The sequence below is a fragment of the Triturus cristatus genome, chromosome 8 (assembly GCF_964204655.1).
Source record: "Triturus cristatus chromosome 8, aTriCri1.1, whole genome shotgun sequence".
NCBI classification, from domain to species: domain Eukaryota; kingdom Metazoa; phylum Chordata; class Amphibia; order Caudata; family Salamandridae; genus Triturus; species Triturus cristatus.
Genome location: NC_140591.1, coordinates 33,147,690 through 33,173,916, shown reverse-complemented (window position 1 = coordinate 33,173,916; position 26,227 = coordinate 33,147,690). Strand labels below are relative to the sequence as shown.

At 47.1% G+C, this 26,227-nt stretch overlaps 1 protein-coding gene across 1 annotated transcript in view; it reads right to left on the bottom strand.

Moving 5' to 3' along the window:
* Positions 1 to 577: 577 nt before the first annotated feature.
* Positions 578 to 26,227, bottom strand: part of LOC146799892 (cytosolic phospholipase A2 gamma-like) — a 556,810-nt gene continuing 531,160 nt past the window's right edge. Inside the window, exon 16 of the mRNA XM_085620826.1 lies at positions 578 to 1,616. Coding sequence (XP_085476952.1) covers positions 1,450 to 1,616 — 167 coding nt within the window. The 3' untranslated portion in view covers positions 578 to 1,449. The remainder of the gene's footprint in view (positions 1,617 to 26,227) is intronic.

Below are 26,227 nucleotides of genomic sequence, written 5' to 3'. Positions count from 1 at the left end.
TATGGTCTGTATGTTGCGTGCATGCTTCATGTTGTAGGTTCAATATAATTGCTAAAGTGTTGGAAATGCAAACTATAAACTGTGGGGATTAACACAGCTTTTGGTGCTGACATGGAGTGGCACACAGAAGGCTTAAACAGGTCTACTCACTGATGTAATGAGTCTTAATACCCCAACACATCTTTCTGTTTTTAACTCTGCCAAAGGTGCTACCTGTGGGTGAGGATCCCAATAAAATATCTAAAATATGCCAGGATCCCACTAATTTACCTGGGTGTGGATCCCACCATTACCTTAAGATATGTTAGGACCCCGCAACTGATCTTTTGGTATAAAGGGATCATGGCAGCAATGGTTACCCTTCCTCTGTGTAGTTACTTGTCTGAATTTGGGAGTCTGATGTTTCCTCTTTCACAGCTACTCACACCCGAAATTGTCATATTTGTTTAGCACCAAAACATTTGATTACCTAAGGTGAGTGGTACCCACAGTATCCAATCAGGAAGATCAAATCCCCTTCTTTTTTCGTGATTTATTATGAATCAATCAGTTGAGGATCACAAAGAGACACATTCAATGCATACACATTCCACAGTATTTAATTCATCATAACAGCTTTCTTAACACAATACTTTCTTTTTAATTATCATAATAAAAAGAGTGTCATGGGTCATCTGAAAGTCACAATACCACTGACCCAACTGTTACCAACTCACTTCACAATGTATTAGTGATGGAGGTCAGTTTAGGAATCCATCCAGTCTCTAGGAAAGTCCTATGTAATTCATTATCAATAGGTTGTTAGTTATATTCCATAAGTCCATCAAAGTAGAGCTGCGGTGGAGAGATGTTGGCATTTAGGTCTTGAGTGTCAACATACAGTTCATGAAATCATCTTCAGGACAGAGTGTTCATCAAATATCTGAAATCTAAAATCCCACATCTAGGGCACAGCTATTGTAATGGGACGTAACTAATCATCAAACTGAAAATCACTTATATAAGCTGAATAATGCAGAAGACTTCACTTAATTTAGAAGCAAGGACTTCAATCAATTGTTCTGCAGCTGAATAAATTAATAGTCTACTGGTATAAATTAAGAGTCTACTGGTATAAATTAATAGTCTACTGGTATAAATTAAGAGTCTACTGGTATAAATTAAGAGTCTACTGGTATACATTAATAGTCTACTGATATAAATTAATAGTCTCCTGGTAGGTGTATTCCTTCAGAGGTGACTGTGCATTTAGATCTCGATCAGAATTAGGCATAGATTATGTTCTCTGACTGTGAACGTTAGTTTAATTTAGGAGGTGTGGACAGGGTGTGAAGACATGTTTCTTGCAGCTCAGTGCTAAAAAGTTGAAAATCAGTAATGGTAAAGCTAAAATGAAACCACTCTAATTGATAGTATTTCTTTCTGCTTCAGCCTTAGGTCTGAAGTTCCTCAAACATGACCCAGATTGTCCTGGACCGCATTCGCGAGCTCTTCAAGGATTCTGCTTTTATTCTTTTGTACATTCATTTTGGACACCCTCAGGAGATCCTCTATGTTATCCGCTCCATAAGAAGTCTGGAAGGTGGCGAAAGTGTCTTTGTACTTCTGTATGTCACCTAAGAAAGCACGTGAAAAAACACAATCATAATTAACTCCTTCCACACAATGATTGGGTTGGCTCAACCAATCAGAAGGGTTAGCAGAAATCTATAACCAATGTATGCATGCATTCCAAGACGTGCCCAGCAGAGACATGAAACTGACACAACAGGGATGCGTGATAGGAGCCAATAGCCTTTTGCCCAGCTCATTCTTGGATCTGCCACACGGTTAACTGTTCCCATGTGCTCATTTTGCACCCTTATCTTCGGACCAACATTGTGGGGAGGGAAATGCATGATTCAACACATAAGACGTGCATTTTTATGATATACTCTTAACTTCATTTAGTTTACTCAAAGGTGGACCGATTCTAATTTTAAATACAATACCTTCTTACAAAAATACTTCAGTATCAGATACAGTTCTTAAGTTTAAAACCATACATGTACAGGCAAAGCTTTGACACGAGTTAACTTTGCAGATAATATTAATGAAAATAGAGAGGTATGAATACATTTTACCTCTATATGCAACATAGGATTTTTTATCTGTCTCCCATAAAGTCTCCGATATTGTGAGCTGCACCCGCATGTTGTATTTTTGTTGTTGCACAAATTCGACCAGAAGGGATCAGAGCTTTACATGAGCACCAGTTGCATTACAGCCGGACACCAGTGACATAGCAAGGGGGATGCAAGAGGCGCGGTCTGCTTCGGGGCGGCACGAGTTTTAGGGGCTGCGGCCACCCCTCGCTTTTACCTGCCGTCTCGGGTGGTAATCAACTCCCCCCTCCCACAAAGCCATTGTGGGGCAGTAATCTGGGCCGCATCTTGCCAGCAGCCCACCCCGGTCTTCAATGCTGCCACAGGGTGGCAAACACAGGGACAATCATGGCTGTGCTACGCCACTGCCGGACACATTCATATTTAGCCACGGGAAGATTAAGTGATTTCACCAGAATCACAGAGTGTTTGAGCCTCCCGCCAGACTCGAACCTGGGGGCTCATTACGATGGCGGAACGAACGCCACCGCCAGGCCAGTGGTGGCGATCGTTCTGCCATCGTAATGAGAATTACCCACTGCCATATTCTGATGGCGGTGGGTATCTGAGCGGACGCAAAGTCCATCCGCCGCTTTTCCACTGGTGGCAATCGTTACGATTGCCTGCCGGGCGGAGCTGGGCCACTAATATGGTGTCGGTGCCTAGCAGGCACCGTCCGCCATATTAGGATGTGGTGTTGTAGAGGCCTTTCCATGGCGGCGGCGCCGCCATGGAAAGGCTGGCGGGTATTGGCTTTGGGGGCCCATTGCGGGCCCCCCCCCATGTGGGGGTGGGGGGTGGACTGGGGGGATACCCATGGTATCCCCCTGCAGTTCCCTGCACCACGTGGCAGGCACCGTGTGCTGCCTGCCACGTGATGCAAGGAAAAGCTGTGCATGCTCTTACCATTGCGGACGGTGCTGCAGTCAGCAGCACCGTCCACACTGGTAAAAGGCCAGGATGCTCCCGCCAGTATGGCGGGCGCATCCTAATTGTACTGGGGGGACCGCCGCACGTCTGGCGGGCGGTCCTATCACCGTTATGATGGCGGGCGGACTGATGTCTGCCCCCCATCATAATGAGCCCCCTGGTTCCCTTGCTTCAAAGTCTCCCGCCCTAGCCCTTAAGCCATACCCTCTATGTGTTGTTTCTGCTCTGGCACAACATATGAACTGGTATTATACTATGGGAGTTCAAAACGTCAAACCATTTACTGCGCTAGAAGTCGTTATTAAGGTAAATTAAAATCAGATGTTTCAATGTCGAATTTCCCGCAGGGGCGAGTTCTATGCTGCATGTTGGTGAGAATCCCTAAGACACTCTCAGAATTGACCTGATCTGAGTTCATCATAGAGATCCATTTACCTAATTGAGAATTATGTGGAGTAGTCCTTCTGAAGCTTTTTAGACCCATGACCCAATTTCTAGAACCATAAACGTTTGAGATCCACCCAGCTTTAATGAGCATGAGGCGGGCGATTTGTTTGTGTAACTAAAGCATAATGTGGTACCTGACTGTCGCTGTTCATGTGGTACCTCATTGTCGCTGATCATGTGGTACCTCACTGTCGCTGATCATGTGGTACCTCACGGTCGCTGATCATGCGGTACCTGACTGTCGCTGATCATGTGGTACCTGACTGTCGCTGATCATGCGGTACCTGACTGTCGCTGATCATGTGGTACCTGACTGTCGCTGATCATGTGGTACCTGACTGTCGCTGATCATGTGGTACCTGACTGTCGCTGATCATGTGGTACCTTACTGTCGCTGATCATGTGGTACCTGACTGTCGCTGATCATGTGGTACCTCACTGTCGCTGACCATGTGGTACCTGACTGTCGCTGATCATGTGGTACCTGACTGTCGCTGATCATGTGGTACCTGACTGTCGCTGATCATGTGGTACCTGACTGTCGCGGACAAGCACCAAATTATGTATTCAAATGTCGACTAAACTTGCAAAGCCACAGTTTGCCTTGTAAAACTATATTGCACACTAATGATAATGTGAGACAATTGGGGTTTAGTTAAACTATATAATTGTTCCCATCACCAAGTCAAATGCTTTGATTTGTTTGATCCTATTAAAATCTGTTTTCATACACTTCAGAATTACAAAACAATGTCCTTAATCTTTGCTTTCCTAATTGCTGAATATGCACAGTGCACATTTTACAGGTATTTACATTTTAAGTGTTACACAAAATGGCATCCTTGACCCTTTCCTTTACTCTCCCTGTACCCCACCAAGATTCACGCCATTCACTTTCATTTTCTATTTCTGAGTGCAAAGTGAGAGGATTCGCTGTTCATTGTATTACTGTGGGGATAGTGTTTACTATTGTTCCAGAAGACATAGCCTGAGAATTGATCTGTGACTTTGAAGCTCAGCAAAAGTGACAAGATAAATACAAAAATGAAAGACTTCTTTATTTGTTGCTTTGACTTTTGCCACCCACCAAACCCCACCAGTGGGTTTGGGAAACACTGATCCCAAGGAATAATATTTAAAGTCCACCTTTTCTCGTTTCTCTGTTATTTCTAATCAGTTGCAGTCCTACATATTCCTTTTATCCAGCAATAATAAATGTTTGTATAGCTTCTTCAGATTGCCTAGTATGTTCAGGCCAATGCCTTCTCCACAATCCTTCAAAAGCTCGGGTTCCAGCTAATTAGACTTGTATCGGAGATGTTTTTTTTATTTTTGCTGATAAAGATCCAACCAAACAGGAGTGAAATGTCAACTTCAGATGAGAACATCCCAACCCCAGCTCTGTTCTGTGTGCTGCTGAAGGGGATTTTACGTTGTATTTTGCGGGCTTCTTCGGAAATTGTTCTCTTCTTTTAGAAGTTGGGTTTTCCCAGCATGCCCCTTATGTGCCTAAGGATAGACTAAGGGCCTGATTTAGATATGGACAGATAGCCGGACTTTCTTCCATGGGGACAGTGTTACATTACTCCATTTCCATGAAGGAAGAACCTCCCGCATAATTTACTCTTGGCTACAGACCTGTGCCAGTAGGCCAAAACCCTGTAGCAAAGAACATTCGTTATAATTGACAAAAAAAGAACTGGATTTTCTTTTTGTAAAAGGAAGTGGACATTTCTCTGCACTTACTGCCCTGTGTGCCTGACAGCCTGTCTCGGGTGGGTGACAGCTACACTTTGTGCATTCCCTCTAGACAGCCGCAACACAGGAAGGATAGGTGTGTCTGAGTACCCATCTATGTACATCTGCATTCTCATGGCCTTGCCTGGGCAGGAGAGAAGGAAGGGGCTCACACTTTACATGACTAGGCTGTGTCTTGTCCCCACAGAAAGGACTGGTAACCCCACACAGATAGGTTAGCATACAGGACTGGGTTAAAAGGGATACTTGTGCACTTCAGAGAGCTGCTTTGAAGTCAACCCCACATCAAAGGCACTTTGGCTATAAGTATTGGGTATCTGGACCCCCAAAATCAGACACTACTGGACTTGAACTGACCCTTTGTCACCGTTTAAAGGCCTCATCTTTGGACTGCAGACTTGGAAGGCCTGTTTTTCTCTTGTGTTGCCCTGCTGCTCTCTGACTCTACTGAAGGAGAGCTGGACTCTGTCTTCACTCCAAATGATCTCCAAGGGCTTGTTGGATTGCCTCCTGTTGCTTGAGACTCAGGGATATCACATTCTCTACCCCTGCTCCTATGCCTAGCTCACCGGGAGTGGTCCAGATACTTGCAACATGGATTTCCACGCATCTGTCTGCGTGTAGCAGAACCGGCACATCAACCTGGTTGCAGGAAAAAATTGGCACATCGCCTCGGAATCAACGTTTTACCGCCAGAGATTGCTGCATCGGACAGCGTATTGCCGCGGCAGCTTAGTCAGATCAACACAGCCCCTCAACTGTGTGGCAGAATCCCACACATCACTCAATGCCTCTTGACTCCGACACCCATCTTTGGAACTGATGCATCGCCTTCCCTGTGTGGTGAAGATCGATGCATCCTGCACATGTGGGACTCAACATCGATGCATCTTGCTGTTTGTGAACAAAAAAGGTACTTTGTTCACCAGGGCCTGCATGGGTCCTGTAGCCAGCTGGCGCTCCATCGTGGTCTCCCCAAACTTTTACTTTGCCTCAGTACAGTGCAACCTAAAGTAACCCTACGCTTTACTGAATTTATTGCTTTCAAATTCAATATCTCACCTTCTATATATTGGATTTGTCTAATTTTGTTCTGGTTTTGTTTATAATATGATAATCTATTTTTATAAACCTGTGTGCAGTGTTTTTGTGGTGTACTAATTGTGTTATAGTGTGTGTGCGTTTCAAAAATATTTTACACATTGCCTCTTTAGTTTAGCCTGACTGCTCTATGCCATGCTACCAAAGGGTGAGCAGAGGTAAACCTTGAGTGTGTATCTTACTTACCTGTACAAGAGTGGTGGATCCTGCCTGTCCTGCGTGCATACCGCCGCCAAACAGGAATCCCATTTCTTTTCTTTAAAACTCTTTATTTACAAAAATAAACTTGTTGGTCATGTTAGATTTGCACATATAAGTTTCACAGTGTTGCATCCATAGACTATCATACAAAAAGTTCACTTAAAGGATTGTAGTACTCAAGCAAGTATCAATACATTAGCATTACAGTGTAAGTGGTTCGTCAAGGGAAGGGAGCATGGGAGGTTCACACAAATTTCCACGGTATTCATTCCATTTTGACCAGACCGCCACCCATTTCCTCGGGCACCCCTGTGCCGTATTAACGGTCTTCTCTTGCAGCATGCACCAGTCCATATCCTTCTTCCATTCGCTAATCATTGGAGGTGCTCCCGCTCCCCACTGGCGTGCTACATTTCGTTTTGCAATTGCCTGTCCAAGTGTTGCCCACAGTCTACCTTTTACTGACAGGTCCGTGGGCTCCCAGATGTTCAAGAGGCACCTTTTAACTTCAGGTCGTAATTTTACTCCCCAGACCGCACTCATACAATCGTGTACCCACCCCCAGTATGTTTGTATTTGAGGGCATTCCCATATTATGTGAAGAAATGTCCCCATCTCCCCACACAGTCTTCTACACAGCCCGTCCTCACTCCTCCCCATCAGCACTAGTCGTGCACCTGTAATGTATACACGGTGTAGTATTTTAAGCTGTATCAACCTCAACTTTGCCGAGATCGCAACCACTTTGGGGGACGAAAGTGCCTCTCTCCATTCCTCATTATCAATCTCCAAACCATCAGCCTCCCATTTTCTCCTGAGTGCAAGTAATGGGTCAGGGGTGTGGTGGATACGTTTTTCATACATTAGAGAGATCGCCCTCTCCGGCAAGTGACCATCAAGCAGTCTGTCCTCTAAGGGGAAGGATTCCGGGAGCATTGTTCCTGGTGGAATGTTTGACTGGAGCGAGTGTCTGATCTGCATGTACCGGAAGAACTCCGTTTGCGCCAATTCGTAAGTTTGCTGTAGGGAGGCAAAGGTCACTATACCATTAGGTCCCCACAAGTCCCTTATATGGGAGATCCCTATCAAGTCCCAATTGCGAAATCCTTTGGTGCGACCCAAGCTTCTCGGAAACCCAGAGCGGGGTCGCCAATGTGAGTTTATCGGCCCATCTCAGTTTCCAGCTCACAATATGCCAAAGTTGGACAGAGTGCTTTGTGGGCCCTATAAGGTGGTACTTGTTAGGTTTTGAGTAAAGCGTGGCCTCAAAGTTCCCCCCGGGGAGGAGCCACCTGTTCATCCCATATCCGGGATCATCCCCACTCCCATAGGTGCCCTGACTGATAGCCGAGAGGTGTGCTGCCCAATAGTATTTACGGATGTCTGGAAGTGCAATACCCCCGTCGTACCACCCCAGTGTAAGTTTTTAGAGCGATATGCATGGTGTACCACTCCACAAAAGATCTCGGAGTGGCCTCAATAGTCGCAAAATAATTATGTGGGACTAAATCAGGGTAGTTTTGGAATGCGTATAAAAAATGCGGCAGCGCCATCATCTTAAATAGAGCTGCCCGACCCAGCAGCGACAGTGGGAGCATCTTCCAAATGGCTGTGTCCCTTTGGAACCTTTGTAGAGGTGGCAAGAGGTTCCTTTCGTAGTGGGCCATCACATCCCTGGAGATAAAAATTCCAAGGTACTTCCGTGGGTATCTGGATCGGGCAGTCACGCGGGATGGACTGAGGAGAGCCGCATAGTAATGATTTCCCCCAGTTAATACTGTACCCCAAGTTTTTCCCAAAGCTGGTAAAGATATCTAGGGCCACTCTGAGGGATTTAGACGGGGAGGCAAGATACAATGGGATGTCATCAGCATATAGCGAGATCCGGTCCTCCCACCCATCCGTCCATCTGAGCCCTCGTAATGAGAGGTCTTGTCTTATCCAAGCCACAAGAGGCTCCAAGCAGAGGGCGAAGAGCAAGGGTGAGAGGGGCAGCCCTGTCGCGTCCCCCTCTCCAGTGCGAAAATCTTGGCGATCTTGTTGTTCACACCCACCTGGGCTAATGGCTCAGTATAGAGGAGGCGCACCCACCCGATGAAATTAGGACCGAAGCCCAACCGTCTAAGGACCGCCATCATGTAAGGCCATTCAAGCGTGTCGAATGCCATAACGTCATCCAGCGATACCACGACCGAGTCCTCCTGAAGCATGTGGCAGCGACCCATCACGCCGTGGAGCTGTCGCAGATTGAGCGCTGTGTTACGGAGCGGCATGAAGCCCGACTGGTCTGGATGAATCAGTTTGGTGATTATTGGCTTAATCCTATTTGCAAGGAGTTTCGCCAGTATTTTGGGCTCCGCATTTAATAACAATATTGGCCTGTATGAGGTGCACAGGTCTCTAGGTTTCCCTTCTTTAGGGATAGCCACCAGGGTGGCGACCTGTTGGTCCCTCGGTAGCCTCCCCAGAGTTCTATCTTCAAAAATATTTTTGAGGTGCAGGCCCAGGCAGTCAGGTTTGAGCTTGTACAATTCAATAGGGAGGCCATTGGGGCCCAGGGCTTTCCCAGGCCGCAGGTCATTAATAGCCTTTGCCAATTCGGCGGTGGTGAGTTCACCATCCAAAGTCTCTCGGTCATCCTCAGTAAGTGTGGGCAACTTTATGTCAGCTAAGAGTGCGGAGGAATCCTCCTCCGATCGCTCCGTCCCTCTGCTGTATACTCTTTTGAAATGTGCTGCAAATTCGCTAATTATCTCCTGAGGTTCAGTAAGGGGGGGGCCCCCCCCTCAGTCTGAAGCTCGGCCACCACCCTCTCCGTTTTCTGCTTTTTGTCCAGCCAGGCAATTAATCTGCCCGCTTTATCCCCTTGATCATAGAGTCGGCCTCCTCTGTCTCTTGCTAGGTTTTTACCTGCCTCAGTAACTAGGTCCTTATACTCAGCCGCTTTAAGCTGTATTTGATGCTGAGCCTCTAGGGTCCCGTGTGCCTGTGCTTCCCCTTCCAGTGCGAGAAGATCACGTTCGATGGTAAACATTTGCGCCTCCCTTTCTTTACGCTGGCCGGCAATTTTGGAGAGGGCTTCACCTCTCAATACGGTCGTAAATGCTTCCCAAAGGATAACAGGGGAGTCCACTGTCCCAACATTATCACTGAAGTATTGATCTATCGATCGAGTGATCTCCCTCTTTATCCCGGGATTGCGTAAGTGCCAAGGGTTTCTGGGCGCCACGCTTCCTACTCTTTGTTCCCCAATGGTTAAGTGAACCCACAGAGGGGAATGATCCGATCTACCCCGTTGCCAGGTGCTTAATCTCCTAATCTAGTGTCGTGCTGCAAAGGAGTAAGGAGATAGTCTATTCTGGAAAATGTATGGTGGGGTCCCGAAAAGAATGTGTACTGCCGTAGATTTGGATGGCGCATACGCCATATGTCAACTAGCCCAAATGCCTCCAAAAGATTGGAGAGCCACATGTGCCCCGTCCCGATGTTCCGAGGCGGGTGTCTATCCAGTTCTCCCGACACCACTGTGTTGAAGTCAGTGGCGGTTTCTCGTACCGGGCGTCGGGGCTCCGCCCCCTTTACTTTTGTCCCCATCATCACCGTCCATCTCCACAATAAAAACAGTTTGCAGTTTATGTTATTAAAAATGCAGGCTGCTGCACTCACCTAAATTCGGTCGGTAAATAGTATACATGCCATCCTTGTTTTCTGTGAATGGGGCCATAAGTAATGCACAATGCCAGCCTGAGTCACTGACGCTGAGTGACGTTGGGCAAACTATTTGCCGGGCTGAAGAGCTCACCGACCTGAGGTCTGTGAGGTCATCAGCTCGGCAAACACATAGCTCAAAGGATCAGTCTCCACCCCCTGATGACGTGGGGGTAAAGTTAGCCCCGGGCGCTTCAGGCTTAAGCCCTGTAGTGCAGGGGCTTCACGTCAATCAGGGAGTGAAGAGCATGGCTACCCCACCCATTTCCAACTCGTCACGGTGGGTTGGTCCCACCCTGTGAGGAGTTGGCAAGGGGTGGGGTAGAGGCTCCAGGCAGACAGGAAGCGTAGAAATTGATTCTGTGCAGTGTATCCACATGATTCCTGAAGACACACTGCGCAGACTCGAGTTTTCTGTTTCCGGTGTTGAATTGTAGGTGCATCACACGTCTACAGCACTACACAGTGATGGACTGTCTGGCAGCCAGCAGAAGACCCCTGGACACGATGGCAGCATGAAGGGAAGGTTGCTTAGGTGCCCACTTCAGTTGTCTGGGACTCGTGGCTGCGTCACTGCTTGCAGAGTCCAGATGGTGCTCTGCAGACTCTCAACCCTGTCTCACGAGGTGAGTGATTTGTATTTTATGGCTCCATCTGACTGGCTGTAGGATGGGATTTCCCTTAGGTTATGTTCAAAGTTTCTTTATTATAGTTATACTTAGAAACAACTAAAGAATGTATTTAATCACTACATGTTTATGACTGTAAATATTGGATTTTACACGAGTGTGATATATTTATATATAAGAAATACTGAATACATATACCGACAATTCTGTTATAGTATATTCATCAGCTTGTATATCACAGAAAAGTGGTAACATTCCTTTGGTTTAGAATAAAATTAAAGTATGTTTGTGGTTTTTTGGGGCAATCAGAGTGGCGTGAGATAGAGCGTGGAGCAGGGCAGGGACAGAGGAGCAGGGAAGAGACAAAGGGGCAGTCAAAGGACAGGCAGAGCGGGGAGAGTAAGAGGGGGAAGAGCCTCGAAGGCAGAGAGTGGCAGGAGGAGGGAGAGGGGCAGTTGGGCCAGAGACAGAGCTCTGAGTGTAAGAGGGCAGAGAAGGGCAGAGACAGAGGGGCAGTCAGAGCGGCGAGAGAAAGAGTGTGGAGCAGGGCAGGGACAGAGGAGCAAGGCAGAGACAGAGGGGCAGTTAGAGGACAGGCAGAGCGGGGAGAGTAGGAGGGCAGAGAAAGAGAGGCAGTTCAAGAATCGCAGTCAGAGATGGGAGAGTGAGAGGGGGGTGAGCCTGGGAGGCAGAGAGAGCAGTGGGGCAGAGACAGAGAGTGGCAGGAGGTAGGAGAGAGGCAGTTGGGCCAGAGAGAGAGCTCTGACTGTAAGAGGGCAGAGACAGAGGGGCAGTCAGAGCGGCGAGAGAGAGCACGGAGCAGGGCAGAGTCAGAGAGGGGTAGAAGGAGGCAGATGGGTAATTAGAGAGCCACTGGCAGAGCAGGGAGAGTAAGAGGGCAGAAAGCACTCAGGGTTCTTCAAATTAAAGCAGGGTGCACTTTCACTCAGGGTTCTTAAAATTAAAGCTGGGTCCACTTTTGGATTCAGGTCCAAGTATCAGTGCTGCTCAATGGCAGGTTCCGCCACAACTTTTTGACATGGATACATGTGTGCCAAACTAAGCCGATCTGCTTCTATTTATAGATTGGTGTATGAGAGCACCCAAAGTATGTCAGAGAGCGCATGTTATTTCACTTTAGTGCTGTAAAGAGGTCTGCAAACCCAGAATACCTACATAGAGTTTCACATTGTTGCAAGTGTTAGAAACCACATCAAAGGCTCCTTGCCGCCTAAGCTAGGTGGCTGGCACGCCATTTGATGCCTTTAACTTAGTAGCGTAAAATGCAGTGCAATTTGCGCAACAGATTCTGCTGACAGAAGGCGAGAGTAGAGGTGAAGTGGGAACCCTTCTCTCAGCAGACTCCTGAGGCCGAGTGAAGTCATCACTAACACAGTGAGGTAACGTTTAATAATGGGAAAGAGTAGGCAGTTTTTTTTGTTATGTTTGTGCTCCTGTTTTATGGTCTGGAAGGCTGCTTTTACTGTTTATTTCTCTGGTACTACCACAAACATTGTCTGCAGCAAGTAAAGTGCATGCAATCTCCTATACCTTGCAAAACACCTATATGAACTTGGACTTTGATGTTTCTGGGGGTACAGAGCTGACCTCGGGTGACTGTCCAATTTACAGGCAAAACTACTGATTATGCAGCAGTAATGCACTGTTGTGCTTTGTTATGATTTTTAAATATTTTTTTCAGCAGTTTTTCAACTGTTGGCTTTTATATTTTATAGAGCAACAACAGTGTACACTGATGCATGTGATCGATGTTTCGCTGTGAGAAATAGTTACAGAATGTATTTGGGAGATTATGTATTCCATCTAGTGTCCTTTTTTCAATAAAAGCCACAATGCTGAGGCAGAATAGGACTGTCGCTGTGTATGTTTTAGTAATTACAGAAGGAAGTGTGTTTTCACATTAAAGCTTTCATGGTGGGTCTTGTGCCTTACACTGCCAACTTATGTTTTTATTTTTTGTTAGATTTGTGACAAATAAAAATACAAGTCAGGTTTAGTCCAACACTATGTCCCTAGACTGCTTACTGAGGTGCAGGTGTACTTTACTAGAAGTGTTCAGCCTCCCTCCTTACAATAATGCCATTAACAAAGAGGCAGCTCAGTTGTCGTGCACCCTATGTGTGGTCTAGATTCTTATTGCTTTTTCATTTTTTTGTCTAAATTAGCTTAAAATGCACTATTTGCCCTTTTTTTCTTTCAAAAACTTCTTAGATGAAGAACCCCCTCCCCCTGATCTTGACTTATATCAGTTGGGCTCAGTTGGTTCTAACTTTTTTACACTTTGAAAAATCACCAGCTGCCACTGCTTTACTTATTTTACGAGCTCAAACAGTTAAGGTGAATGCTTCAAAAAAAGAACATTTTGATGGCAAATGTGCTAGGTATGAATGGTACTCAGCATTGTTATCTCGAAGTCTGCTATGCAGTTCTGTGATTATACTGAATAAAGAACTACCTATGTTATTAATATGACATTGACATCTCTTTATTAATGTAATAACTGTACTTTCACAATTGCTTTTTTAACCATCTTGCTTTCTCAAATTTGCTTGAAAATGCACCATTTGCCCACTCTTTTTCCACATTTTCTCGGGGGGGGGGACCCCCCCGAACCCTCCTTATGCTGATCGGGCGCGCTCGCTCGCCGCGGTGCGTTCCACCACACGTTTGACGCCCCACCACTTTCAAATGTCACCAGCCGCCACTGGTTGAAGTCCCCCCTAATTAGAAGCTGCCCCTCAGGGAGGGAAAGGAGAAGTTTGCTCAGGTCCTGGTAGGATTGATTTTGGAGACCCGGTGGGATATATATCGTCATTAAGTTAAGTGTGCACCCTTCCCACTTTCCCGTGAGCACCGCATAGCGGCCCAGCGGGTCCGTCTCGGAGTGTTCAATGACCATTGGAAAGTTACGGCGCACCAAGATGCCTACACCGCGGGATCCCGTGGTGAAGCCGGCTGTGTAGCCAGTTTATAACCCCATCTGTTAAGTGCGTGGCACGTGTTACCAATGAGGTGCGTTTCTTGCAAGCGGACAATATCTGGGAGGTGCCGTTTAAGAAATTGGAGTACTATGCCTCGCTTAAGCTTGTCTCCCAACCCATTAACGTTCCAGCTAAGGCTCTTAAAACTTTTAGCCCTCCTTGTAGCCATCCCCGAATGGTATGTCAGTACGTTGTCCATATTGCCTGCAACACTGCGTCTTCCCACAACGACATTCCCTACATGACCAACTGAGTCCCCCCCACCCCTTCGAACATCACAAACCCCCCCAATAACATTCGAACTGTAGACCCCCCTGCATCCCCCCCACCCTGCTACCCTGCCACGTAGGTTTACAACTACCCACATCCCCAACTAGCAGAGCGCCTTTCGCCCCAGATAAAGGAAGGTGTGAAAAATCCTTCCCCCCCCTTAAGAACTGTTAGGTGGGAAGTGCGCTAGCACCAATTCCAGCCGCTGAGCGCCATTCCCCATATCTGCAATAACTGTTCAAACATATGCATGCACATTACCATTAGGCTCCCATGTCCCCTGCAGCGCTTTCGCGATCCTCTATCGGATGTGTCTCTCAATGTTCCGTGGCCAGCCGACCAGTCCGCCTGTGCAATGCGAGTATTTAAAGTCAGACGATGTCTTTGGCCCTTCCCATGTAAATTAACTCCCTTCCGGGCATGGAGAAAGCAGCCCCCACACTGTTAGTACAATACCGGGTAGGCCTTCCCCCAAATGTCATAGAAAAGATTATACATTACAGTTCGGTTTGCAACCATCTGGGAACGCAGCCCTCCGATCAACGCCATCCCGCTAATGTCTCTGAGCGCCATCCATGTCCGGGCTGCGGGATCTCGATTGCCATGAGCGCTGACTTGTTCTGTCCGTATCTGACCTGCCATCCAGGGATCCCGGTGACTTGGGCCGGGCATCTTTCCAGTCGTCCCTTGCCGCATTTGCTGACGTCTGCAATGCTCCTCTGTCCAGCCAGTCCTGTACCTCTGAGGGCGCGGTGAAGAAGGATTTGCTGCCATCAATTACTTTGAGCTTTGCTGGGAAGAACATCATGTACTTGATACCCTTACCTCGAAGCACCGCTTTCACCTCATCAAATGATCATCGCTCCCTTTGCGCCTTGAGCGTGAAATCAGGGAAGAACCTGACTATTGCATTCTCATATTTTAGGTCTCCCATCTGTCTGGCAGCTTGCAGGATGGCATCCCGATCCCTATATTTGAGGATTTTCGCGATAATGGTTCGCGGCGGGGCTCCGGGTTTGGGCTTGTGGATCGGCGCGGGGTGCGCCCTTTCAACGGAGAACATAGAGAGCTGTTTCGGTTTCAGCCAGTTAAGGATCAGATCCTCGAGGAATAGGTCCACACTAGGCCCTTCCGAACCTTCTGGAACACCCACCACGCGGATGTTGTTCCGTCGGGCCCTCCCTTCCTGGTCTTCAAGCTTCAGGGCTACTTGACGGTGTTGGTGGACCAGTTCGTTAACCCTCTGTTCGAGCTTCTTGGAGGAGGCCTGAAGCTCCCTGATATCCATCTCGTTACTTCTGGCCTTGTCCGAAGTTTTGTTGAGATCCGTCCGCAAAAGATTCATTTCAATGGACACTATCGATTTTCGTCTTGAGGGTGGTCCCTAGGTTTTGTATAGCCGCCATTATGGAAGCCAAGGAGAGTTCCACCGATACTGGTTGCTCCTCCGCCGCCCCCTCGGTCTGCGGGGCTGACCTCGGGACCGCATACTTATCAAGCTTGTTCGTTTGGGCAGCCGCCACCCCTTTAGGTTTCATGTTGTGATCCCCTCTTCAAACCGCCGGCTACCAGGGTATGCTGTGAGCTTACGTCACTTGTCAGTTAACGTCCCGCAAGCGGGTAGCACTCTATTTTTTCTGTCCGGTTCGTCCCTCCTTGATATAACTGCACAGCCCCCGTCTGCAAGTCTCACCACCGCACTTTCACCACCGCACCTCAGTGGTAGGCCTTCACATCCCAGTCAGGCACGCGCTTCGCCCAGGTCTTCCTCGTCCGCCACCAGCTCCCAGTCCACACTCCGGCCAGCAGAGAGGGAGAATAGAATCTTCTGGGGGGCCCCCTCCCTGTACGAGGGCCTGTGCAGCTAGATCGTCACGCAGCCAATAGTGATCTCTTCCGGGTGAGCTTCAGTACCCTCACCCCATCGTAGGCCGCCACACACTCTTTCCCCCTTCCGTACAAGGTTCTCCAACGAAAAGGCAGCGGAGATCAATTCCCGGCTGTGTCGCACTGCGGCTTGTTTATGAAGGGGCCCATTTGCCTATTGTGAAACTGGCCGTATGGTCCTGGGCCGCTGGGGCAGAGCAAGGGGTGATAGTGAACGCGAAGACCGAATGTCTTGCGGCGCCACAGTGGCCTTCTATCCTCGCAGGGGCATGCAGCAAGCTTGTAATGCTCCTTACCGCCACCCTCTGGGCTCAGCCCCACCGTCCAATATTAATGCAGGAGTTCTTGGGGCCGGATGATGGCTCTGAGACCAGGTCTGCCCTCAGGAGGCAAGCGCTCCCGCTGGTTGCAGGTGCAGACTGTCCCGCAGGTCCTGTGTTCAGGGTAGACGATGCCCGCAGCCGATCGGCTCCCGGACCGCCGCTTCAATTTGGTGCGTTCCGCATGTGCGAGGGCGTCAACCTCAGCCTCCGGTGCACACCGGGGCCGCGATCTGCCGCGCGGTCCCCTTCAGCCGTTAGCGTTAATTCAGCGGGGGCGCAAAGGGCCAGCCGCGCCCCAGATGGCAAGTATCTCCACAGGCCCCAGGCCAGGGCGTTACGTACGTGATAGCTGGAGGTGCCCGCGGCCCACCCCTCAGCCGCTCCTGGGCATCTCCTCCCGCCTCTGGCACACCGCGGCAACGGAGGAGTCTTCAATCCTCCGGGTTACAGAATCCAGTACCGCAGACTTTCAACAGGATCTGCCAACCTCGACGTAGTGCTGCATTGAGGAGAATTGCCGGATTTCTGGGGAATTAGGCTTTGCTCCGACGGAGCTGGCTACTAAGCGGCCATCTTTGCTGGCGCTTAGCCACGCCCCCCAGGAATCCCATTTCTAACATTGGTGATCAGTAGTGAGGATAGAACTTGTGTTTGTGAAATACCATATAGTAATTCAGTATTCACTACAACTCTATACAAAGTCCATTACGTGTTTCAAAATCACCTGCATCTGAGCTCAACCGCAGGGATGCAGCAGCAACAGAGAACTCTTGGGAGGACTCTGAGGAGGACCCCTTTGGAATTCAAAAGAATACAAAGCCCTGGTAAAGCCTTGAGAATCACAAACCAGTGGCCCAAGAGGACAGTGGCCCTGAAACAGAAGAGAGAAAAAATGACTGGGCAAAGGCTCCAGAGGATCAAGAGGATCCCACTGAGATGGAGTCCCCTGCTGGATGTATTGCAGGGAGCAGTATCTCCTCCCAAGCCCTATTTCCTGAGGAGGTCATGGACAGACAGGCTAAGAGGGACCTGAGGCTTCAGCTGGTCCACCTGGCTGAAAAAGAGATAAGAGCTCAGTCTTGCAAAGCCCTGCCTGAGGAAAGGATGGCTGAGGCTAAAAGGGCCTTAGCCAGAGAAAAACCTGCTCTTGAGAAGAAATTGGCCCATAAGCTTAGTTTGAAGGAACTGGACAAAGCAAGTAGAGTCCAGTGGTGGCAGCAAAATTACTGTTTCCAGTGCTAAAGATACAGTCTATATACTCAGAGACTTGATGCCTAACTTCAAGGAGGGGGATGACATACACCATATGTTTCAGGCATATGAGGTAGTACTAGAGGTGCACAGAATCCCCGAGTATGAATGGGGAGCTGGAACACAAAACCATATTCCTGGTGATCGGATGAAAGGCCCTACTGGCACTAGAATAAATTAACAGGTTAAGGTATACCTGCATTAAGGAGGCCTGGTTAAGAAGGGTGAATTCACCCCAGAAGATTGTAGGTTGAGATCCAGGGGCAGTCGGAAACTGTCCCACCAGTCTTGGGAGGATTTTGTGAGGTACTTTTGCAGAGCACTGGATGGGTAGATGAAGGGTAGCATGGTAAACACTTTTGAAGGGCTGTATAATTTGATTGCCAGAGAGCAGATTGTTTTCCAGGGCTAAGCCAACATCTGGTTGACTGTTAACTTCTCCGACCCCAGGGAACTTGAAAAGGAGTCAGTCCTCTGAGTGAATTAGAGTGTCTGAAAAGGCATTTGGGAGTGATCCTAAGGGGATTGGCTCAGGGTCGCTCCAACCAAGGGCAGGGGAGGTTCACGGTAACCCAGACAGGTCCCAGTATAGTGGAGGGGTAAAGGGTCCCATGTCCCTTGTCAGAATAGAAGGGGAGGTGGGGGTAAGCAGCAACCCAGGATTCCCTATTCCTTGCCCCAGAGCTTTCATTGCTTGCTTGCTGAGGAAGCACCAGCAGAGGAGCCTAGTGTGTACCAAGAGACCATCCACTGAGTAAGCCCCACAGTGTTAGGAGAACTTGGGAGGGGTGGGGGGAGTGCCACAAGCACTCAACCAGTTCTGGATTCTGTCAGAATCACTCCACAGAGGAGGGTGCACAAGTCCAGATGGAGGAGTAAGAGATGGAAACAGTCCACAGTGGGAGGACCAGAGGATCAGGGTTGCCAGCTCTGAGATCAGAGCACCCCATGACCCTGGTGAGGCCAATTCTGGCCCGGGGGGACGCCATGCACTGTCACAGGGACCAAGCAGACTCTTGTGCAACACATAAGCATGAAACCTCAGCATCATACTGAACTCCTCGCTTGTGATGAACTGCCAGATGAACGCTGTCTCCTCATCATGCTTCCAAACTCTTCACCTGCTTCAAAAGGCCGTCCGATGGATCCGCACTGAGGCTAGAAAGACGGTCACCCATGCACTCATCAGCAGCAGACTCGACACTATGCAGGCATCACCCAGAAACTCCTCAGGAAATTACAGAACGTTCAGACCACCACAGCCAGACTGGTCCTCAACATCCCCTGCCACAGCCACATCTACGAACACCAATGAGAACTCCACCGGCTCCCAGTCAACAAGTCACGTTCAAGCTCCTCACACATGCCTACAAAGCCCCAACGACAGTATACCAGAACCACTGCCTCTCATTTCACATACCCACTACACACCTCCGCTCTGCCAAACTGGCCCTTGTCACTGTCCCTCTGATCTGCAAGACCAGGAGCGGAGGAAGATCCTTTTCCTGCCTCGCCGCCAAAACCCGCCTCAGTCTATCCTTGTTGCTGACCCAATTCAGGGAGGATCTCAAGACCTGGCTCTTTGACTGAACCTCAGAAACCAGCAGGATCTGCAGCTCCCACCTCAACCCTTGAGACTCTTGGGGGTGAGTAGTCGTGCTTAACCAAGACTGATTGATGGAGAGTGTGTTTCCCTTGGGGAAGATTTGTACTTCCCTGGAAGTCCTGGTTTGCCAGGCACATGTTCACCCTAAGGGTGCAAATCCTGGGTTGAAGGACCAGGTTCAGGTTATCACCCCTTAACTGGTGGGAGGGGGGCCTCCCATAAGTTCCCCCAACAGTTTTGTTTTCTGTGGGTGCCACTCCCAGAAAGAGGGTTCAGAACCCCAGAAGGGCTCAACCCTGACTCCTGTTCAACCTAAAAGGTACAGACCCTAGGTTAAAAGACCAGTTGCAGGATACTACCCTAGAACTAGTGGGAGATAGAGTGAAGAAAGGATACAAGGCACCTGTTGCTACGCCTCCTCCCCCCCGAAGAAACACAGTGGACAGATATCCCTGAATGGCCTGGAGCCTGGCTGTTGACACTGCCTGATATCAGTGACCTCTGTTGGTTGCTGTCCATGTAGACAGATTTTTCCTTGGGTTGGGGACTGTAGTCCGACCCAAGGGACGGAATGGGCCACGTCGCTGTTGGCCATGGTGGTACTATCTGCCTACTGGGATGCTCTGTGAGCAAGTTAATGTTAGGTGCTGCCCAGATATGGTTCAGATGAAAGGAGAAGGATTCCCCTTGGGTTAGCCCAGTGGCCCCTGAGAGCGCAGACAGAGGGATCTAACTGGGTTCAGAGAGGAGTAGAACTGTCAAGTACCCCTGCAGTAGTGGGCCAGGTTGTATCACCCTTAGCAGGGAAGTCCATCAAGGTATTGATTATGCTACCCTGGCTTAAGGCTGGAGGTGGGTTTTATTAGAAAAATGGCCCTCTCTGAAGGTTCACCCCAAACGTTTTCCCTTCCTCTTTTTGTTCACCTTAGGTACTGAGCACTTTACCACTGATACTCAGTGCTAAGGTGCATGTGCTTCTTCCTTAAACATGTGTGTAATTGGTGTATATCTGATTGACATATTGAATTTACTTGTACGTCCCTTATAAGGTGGTAAACCACATGCCCAGGGTCTGCAAGTTAAACACTCTAGTAGTCAGGAACACTGATTTTGCCACCCGCAGAAGTAGCCTTTCAAACCTGTCTTAGGCCTGCCACTGCAGTGCCAGTGTGTGCAGTTTACTGCCACTTCACCTTGGCATTTAAAACTACTTGGAAACTCACTTGGCAGAGAAGAACTATGTACATTAAAACATTTTTTCAAAAGGCAATAAGACAATGACAAAGAAATAGTTTTATCCTTCACCGTCTAAAGCCCAGAGGTATTGTAACCCTCTGGTTGTGTTGGGTGAGATGATAAGATTCACTGGTGTATTAGTTTAGAGGAAGCGATTAAAATGCATTTTTATGGAACTGAAAGCACGAGAGTAGAATGACACAAAATATTTGTTCCACCTTCTTTAACAGAAACTTGTTCTCTCTTGGAAACTACCCAGAGCACTTGATTGCAGCGATTACGGCTGCCTGTCGATATAAGGTAAAAAAAAAACAATTAGGGGTACAGACCAGATAAAAACGGGACCAACACCCTGATGAATGCCAGAATGACTCAGATGAGCGTGTAACAGTGGCTGAAACATGTTGGCTTACGCAGCAGGGATTTAGGGGTCCTTACCTCCCCTAATCTTCCTGAATTATTATTTTTTAATCCTACCAAGGGGTAACAGGAATAAAGAATGATGATGGCTCCCTCTTAGGTAGTTTTAAGTGTTTATGTCTGCACTTTGTGGTCCCTTCTTTAGGGAATATTCTTTCCTTACGTTTGTTCATATTATCCGTGTTTTCTGTTGACTTTGTTAGTCTTTCTGCTCTCTCACCACTATAAAACTTCATTTCTAAAAAAATTGCGCTCCGCCCATTGTGTTGGTCTGCACTTGGGCGTCAGATGCGGCCCAATGATGAAGCATGACACTGCAAAGTGTGTGAGGGCAGTATTAACATAAAAATGATTTTTTCTTCTTACAATACCTCTGGGCTTTAGACGGTGAAGGATAAAACTATTTATTTGTCATTGTCTTATTGCCTTTTGAAAAAAAGTTTTAATGTACATAGTTCTTCTCTGCCAAGTGAGTTTCCATGTTTGATAGGGGATTCAGAGAAGGCTCCCTCTCTCCCTAGTCTCTCCCTTTTTGTGATATTATTTAAAACTACTTGCCAAGCCTCAAACCCCTCTTTTATTATATATGTCACAATTAAGGGAGGCCATAGGTAGCCTTAAGCACAGGGTGCTGTGAAAGAAAAAGGTAGGACATTAACTTTTATGTTTTGCATGTCCTGGAAGTGACAAGCAGTCTATTTTGTTCTCACTACTGTCAGCCCTACTCCTCTCATAGGTTAGCATTGGAAATTACTTAATACACTTTTAAGTTGTAATTTCTGATCAGAGAAGAGTAACTTTTTCATTTTGCACATCTTTGGAATGGTAAGATAAATCCTCCTTACTGGTGAAGTTGAATTTAATATTACTATTTTTGAAATGACACTTTTAGGAAGTGGACATTTCTCTGCACTTACTGCTGTGTGCCGGACAGCCTGTCTTCACTAAATGTCTGGGGTAGGTGACAGCTACACTTCATGCATTCCCTATAGACAGCCACAACACAGAAATGATATGTATGTGAGTACCCATTTACATACATCTGCATTCTGATGGACTTTCCTGGGAAGGATGGAAAGAATTGGGAACACTTCAATTGAATAGGCTGTGTCCTGCCCCTGCACAAAGGACTGATTACCCCCAGCAGATAACCTGGCAGGCAAGACTGGGTGAAAAGGATACTTATAAACTTCAGAGAGCTGCTCTGAAGTCACCCACACATCAAAGGAACTTTTGGGCACAAGTACTGGGTCTGCAACCCCCTAAAATCAGACACTACTGGACTTGAATGGTGCTTCTGTCAGAAGGACTGCTGTGCTGCTTAAATGACTCATCTTTTGACTGCAAACTTGGGAGCCCTACTTTTCTCTTCTGTTGCCCTGCTGCCTGCTGCTTCCTGACTCTTCTGAAGGAGAGCTGGACTCTGCATTCCCTCCAAGTGGTGTCCAAGGGGTTTTTGGCTTGCTTCATGTTGCTTAAGACTCAGGGATATCAAAGTCTCTACCCCTGATACTTCCAATGTGGAGTTTGATGCATCTCCTCCCTGTTTGTAGCAGAACCAGTGCATCGACCCGGTCGTGGGAGTAAAATTGGTGCAGCATATCGCTGCTGGTGCTGCTTCTGAGATCGACGTATCCCCTCGACTGCATGGTAGAATCCGGTGCAGCGCTTGACCCCTCTCAACTCTGGCATCCGTCTTTGGAACTGACACATCGCCTTCACTGCATGGAGAGGATTGACGCATCCTTCGCCTGGGCTTCTCGCTGTATGTAACCAGGAAAGGTACTTTGTTCATTGGGGCCTACGTCGGTCCTATTGCTCGCCGGCATTCCACTGTGGTTGGCCCAAACTTTGAGTTTGCCTCAGTCCAGTCTAAAACAACTTTTTTAGCTCTACTTGCTTCAAAGTGGTCTACTGTATTTTTTATTTTTGTCTTTGTGGTCTTGTTTTGTTTATAATATAACAATCTATTTTTATAAATCTGTGTAGTGTCTTTTTGTATTGTGCTAAATTTCCTACATTGTGTGTGTTGCACATATACTTTACATATAGCCTCTTTAGTTTATGTTGACTGCTCTGTGCCAAGTTACCAGAGGGTCAGCACAGGTAAACTTTTAGTGTGTGTCCTACTTACACTGATTATAGTGGTGGTTCCTGCCTGGCCTGGGTGCATACCTCCACCATCCTGGATTCCCATTTGTAACAAATGATGTGGGATATAATTATTCCTGGGCTCTTGTATCTCAAACACAATGTGTAGGGGGTCACTTTGGCCTTATATAGCAGACCAGTGCCACTCCTGTAAACTCTTAAAATAACAAAATGTTGGTCTTATTGCTCGCCGGCACTCCACTGTGGTTGGCCCAAACTTTGAGTTTGCCTCAGTCCAGCGCGACCTAAAATAACTTTTTTAGCTCTACTTGCTTCAAAGTGGTCTACTGTATTTTTTATTTTTGTCTTTGTGGTCTTATTTTGTTTATAATATAACAATCTATTTTTATAAATCTGTGTAGTGTCTTTTTGTATTGTGCTAAATTTCCTACATTGTGTGTGTTGCACATATACTTTACATATAGCCTCTTTAGTTTATGTTGACTGCTCTGTGCCAAGTTACCAGAGGGTCAGCACAGGTAAACTTTTAGTGTGTGTCCTACTTACACTGATTATAGTGGTGGTTCCTGCCTGGCCTGGGTGCATACCTCCACCATCCTGGATTCCCATTTGTAACAAATGATGTGGGATATAATTATTCCTGGGCTCTTGTATCTCAAACACAATGTGTAGGGGGTCACTTTGGCCTTATATAGCAGACCAGTGCCACTCCTGTAAACTCTTAAAATAACAAAATGTTGGTCTTGCTTTGCTTAGTCCTTGGTAATGTGTACTCATTGGTTCAGCCCGCTCTTCCTTTGTGTATGTCTTAATCAACCTAGTCTGCCACTTCTGCTTCAGGTATAGTTCAGAGGGTTTAAGACTCTTATCAATAGACGGTATACTCCCAATACAGGTTTCTAGTAATGGCTTTGCTTTATCAAGTATTTATTCAGTTGGCATTTGTTTTGGACATGAAGGTGCAGGGCCATCTAGTGAATGAGATGTAGATATCTTCAAAATTGATTGTTACTCAGCTCGAATCCTGTCTTCCGGTCATTACAAGATTTCAGCATGTCCTCCATATCCTAGTGTGAGTCTTTCAATTCCAATGATCTGTAATGGAGGGGGTTCTTGTCAATGCACAGCTCCCAAATATTTATGCCACATTTACACATCTTTGGTAGCAAGGGGTTATTGAGTAAGAAAAAGTCGGTTAGGTTTCCACCCAATATGATGCTGCGATATTGATCTATTCCATGTTTCCGGGATGTGTGGGGTGTCAGGGATCCATTAATGTGTGCCCTGATGTTAGGGCTCTGAGTTGCGTCAATTAGCACCATTGTTAAAACCAGGCTGGCAGACGTATCCACAAAGGGTCAATGGCAGTATTCCAGTCACCACCGATTATTAGCTTTGAATGACCAAACTCCATAAACTGTCTATTTAAAGTTGCAAAAAGGTAACGTTTAGAGGTAGTTGGGGCATATATTGATCCAGTAAAAAGCGTGACATCGTGCAATGTGAGTTTAGTAAAAGCACATCGTCCAATCAGGTTCGTTCAATTTGTATGTACTGGCACTGCTGTGATTTTATGTATCGGAATGGTAACACTATTTTTTCTAGGTATTGAAGAGCGTAAATGAGCTGGATCTTTAAAGTCATCCAACCAGATGCTGCCTTCACCTTGCCCACCCATTGTCTCTTAGGCTTTTCAGAGTCTTATTGGACATGTGGGTTTCCTGAAGTAGTTAGATTCCTGCTTTCATAGTGGAGAGGTCCATCATTGGCATTAACATTCAGAGGCCAGGTTGCCAGATCTCTAAAGCGCTGCGTAGAAAGGGACATTTCCTGAGGCATAATCAAAAGCATGGATAGCTGGGTGGTTTGTGGACTGAAATGCATAGGTAGGTGTGGGATAAGTTGTGTAGCATCTTAAATGTGTGTGAGGAGTTTGAAATGAGGGCATTTGTGTATCGGGGACCTGTAGAGCTCCGGGAGGTGTGGTGTTACATGAGTTCTATGTGGGGGGTTGAGGATTTCATTGCTCTCAATTACTTCCATGGAGTAGGGTCCAGGGATTCAGGTAGTCTTTCTAGTTCATCTGGGTCTTCAAATTACTTAGTTTGGCCCTCTATGGTGATGAGCTTAGTGGGTGGATTTAGCAGGCCATAACTAATATTTCTCACTTTAAGTCTCTGGCACAGGGCTAAAAAATTATATCTGATCACATTAGTTTCCCAAGAGAAGCCTGCTGCAAATGTTATCTTGTTTCCCTTGTGATCATATGGCCCTACGTTTCAGCCGTTTGTAAAGTCAAACACGTATGTTAGTGTCTGGCGATACTATCATTGGTATTGGTGGTTGACGTGTGTTTCTCCTCAAACAGCGCATCCTCTGAAGCTCCAATGATGGTGTCGTCTATTTTTAGGAGCATATCAATGAAACGGTTTATGAAACTCAACATATTCATGCCTCCCGAATCAGGGAGCAGGTCTGTATATTAGATCTGCGGCTTTTGCTCGCATGAATGGTAATGTATTTTTTCATTGTCCACAAGTTATTATTCAGGTATGGAGATTGTAGGATTGTCTTTTCCAATGTATGTATTCTCTTATTAGTGTCAGAATGTCTTGTTATGGCTGTGATCAGTTCCTCTTTTAGTGGTTTAAATTCTGAGTTTGTTTGTTACCATCGTTGAATACTCAGTTCTGTCACGGTTTAAAACATGGCAGTGTTCTGATTGGACTCTCCCTCCTGTGGAGGTTTTCTTCTATTTATGGCTTCAGAAAAGCATTGTCTGGAGGTTTTCGATGCAGCTATTGGTAAATACTAAGAGGGCCTTTCAATTCAATAAGTGGGTCTTTTATCTGAAAAAGTTTGCATGTTCCAGAACTGAAAACTCAAACTGAACATCAGCGAAGTGTAGCTATCCAATCCAGTAAATGACGTTAGTGTGCGTAATGGTCAGATAAACTGTGTAAGATATGGTCAGCAAGTGGTGCACAAAACATGGAGCTAGCAGTACATTTGCAGTTCTGTTTCCCCAGAGCAAGATGGCTGCTGCTTAGGCCTCAAGTGCCACCTGCTTCACACAGGGCAAGACAAGTGACGAGTGAACACCTCGTACAACCAGCAATCACCTACTGTCCCCCTGGTAGGTGCTCGAGATAGTTCTCAAGGAGGGAGGTGGCTGTGCCTTGGCACAGGGAGTGACTTACAC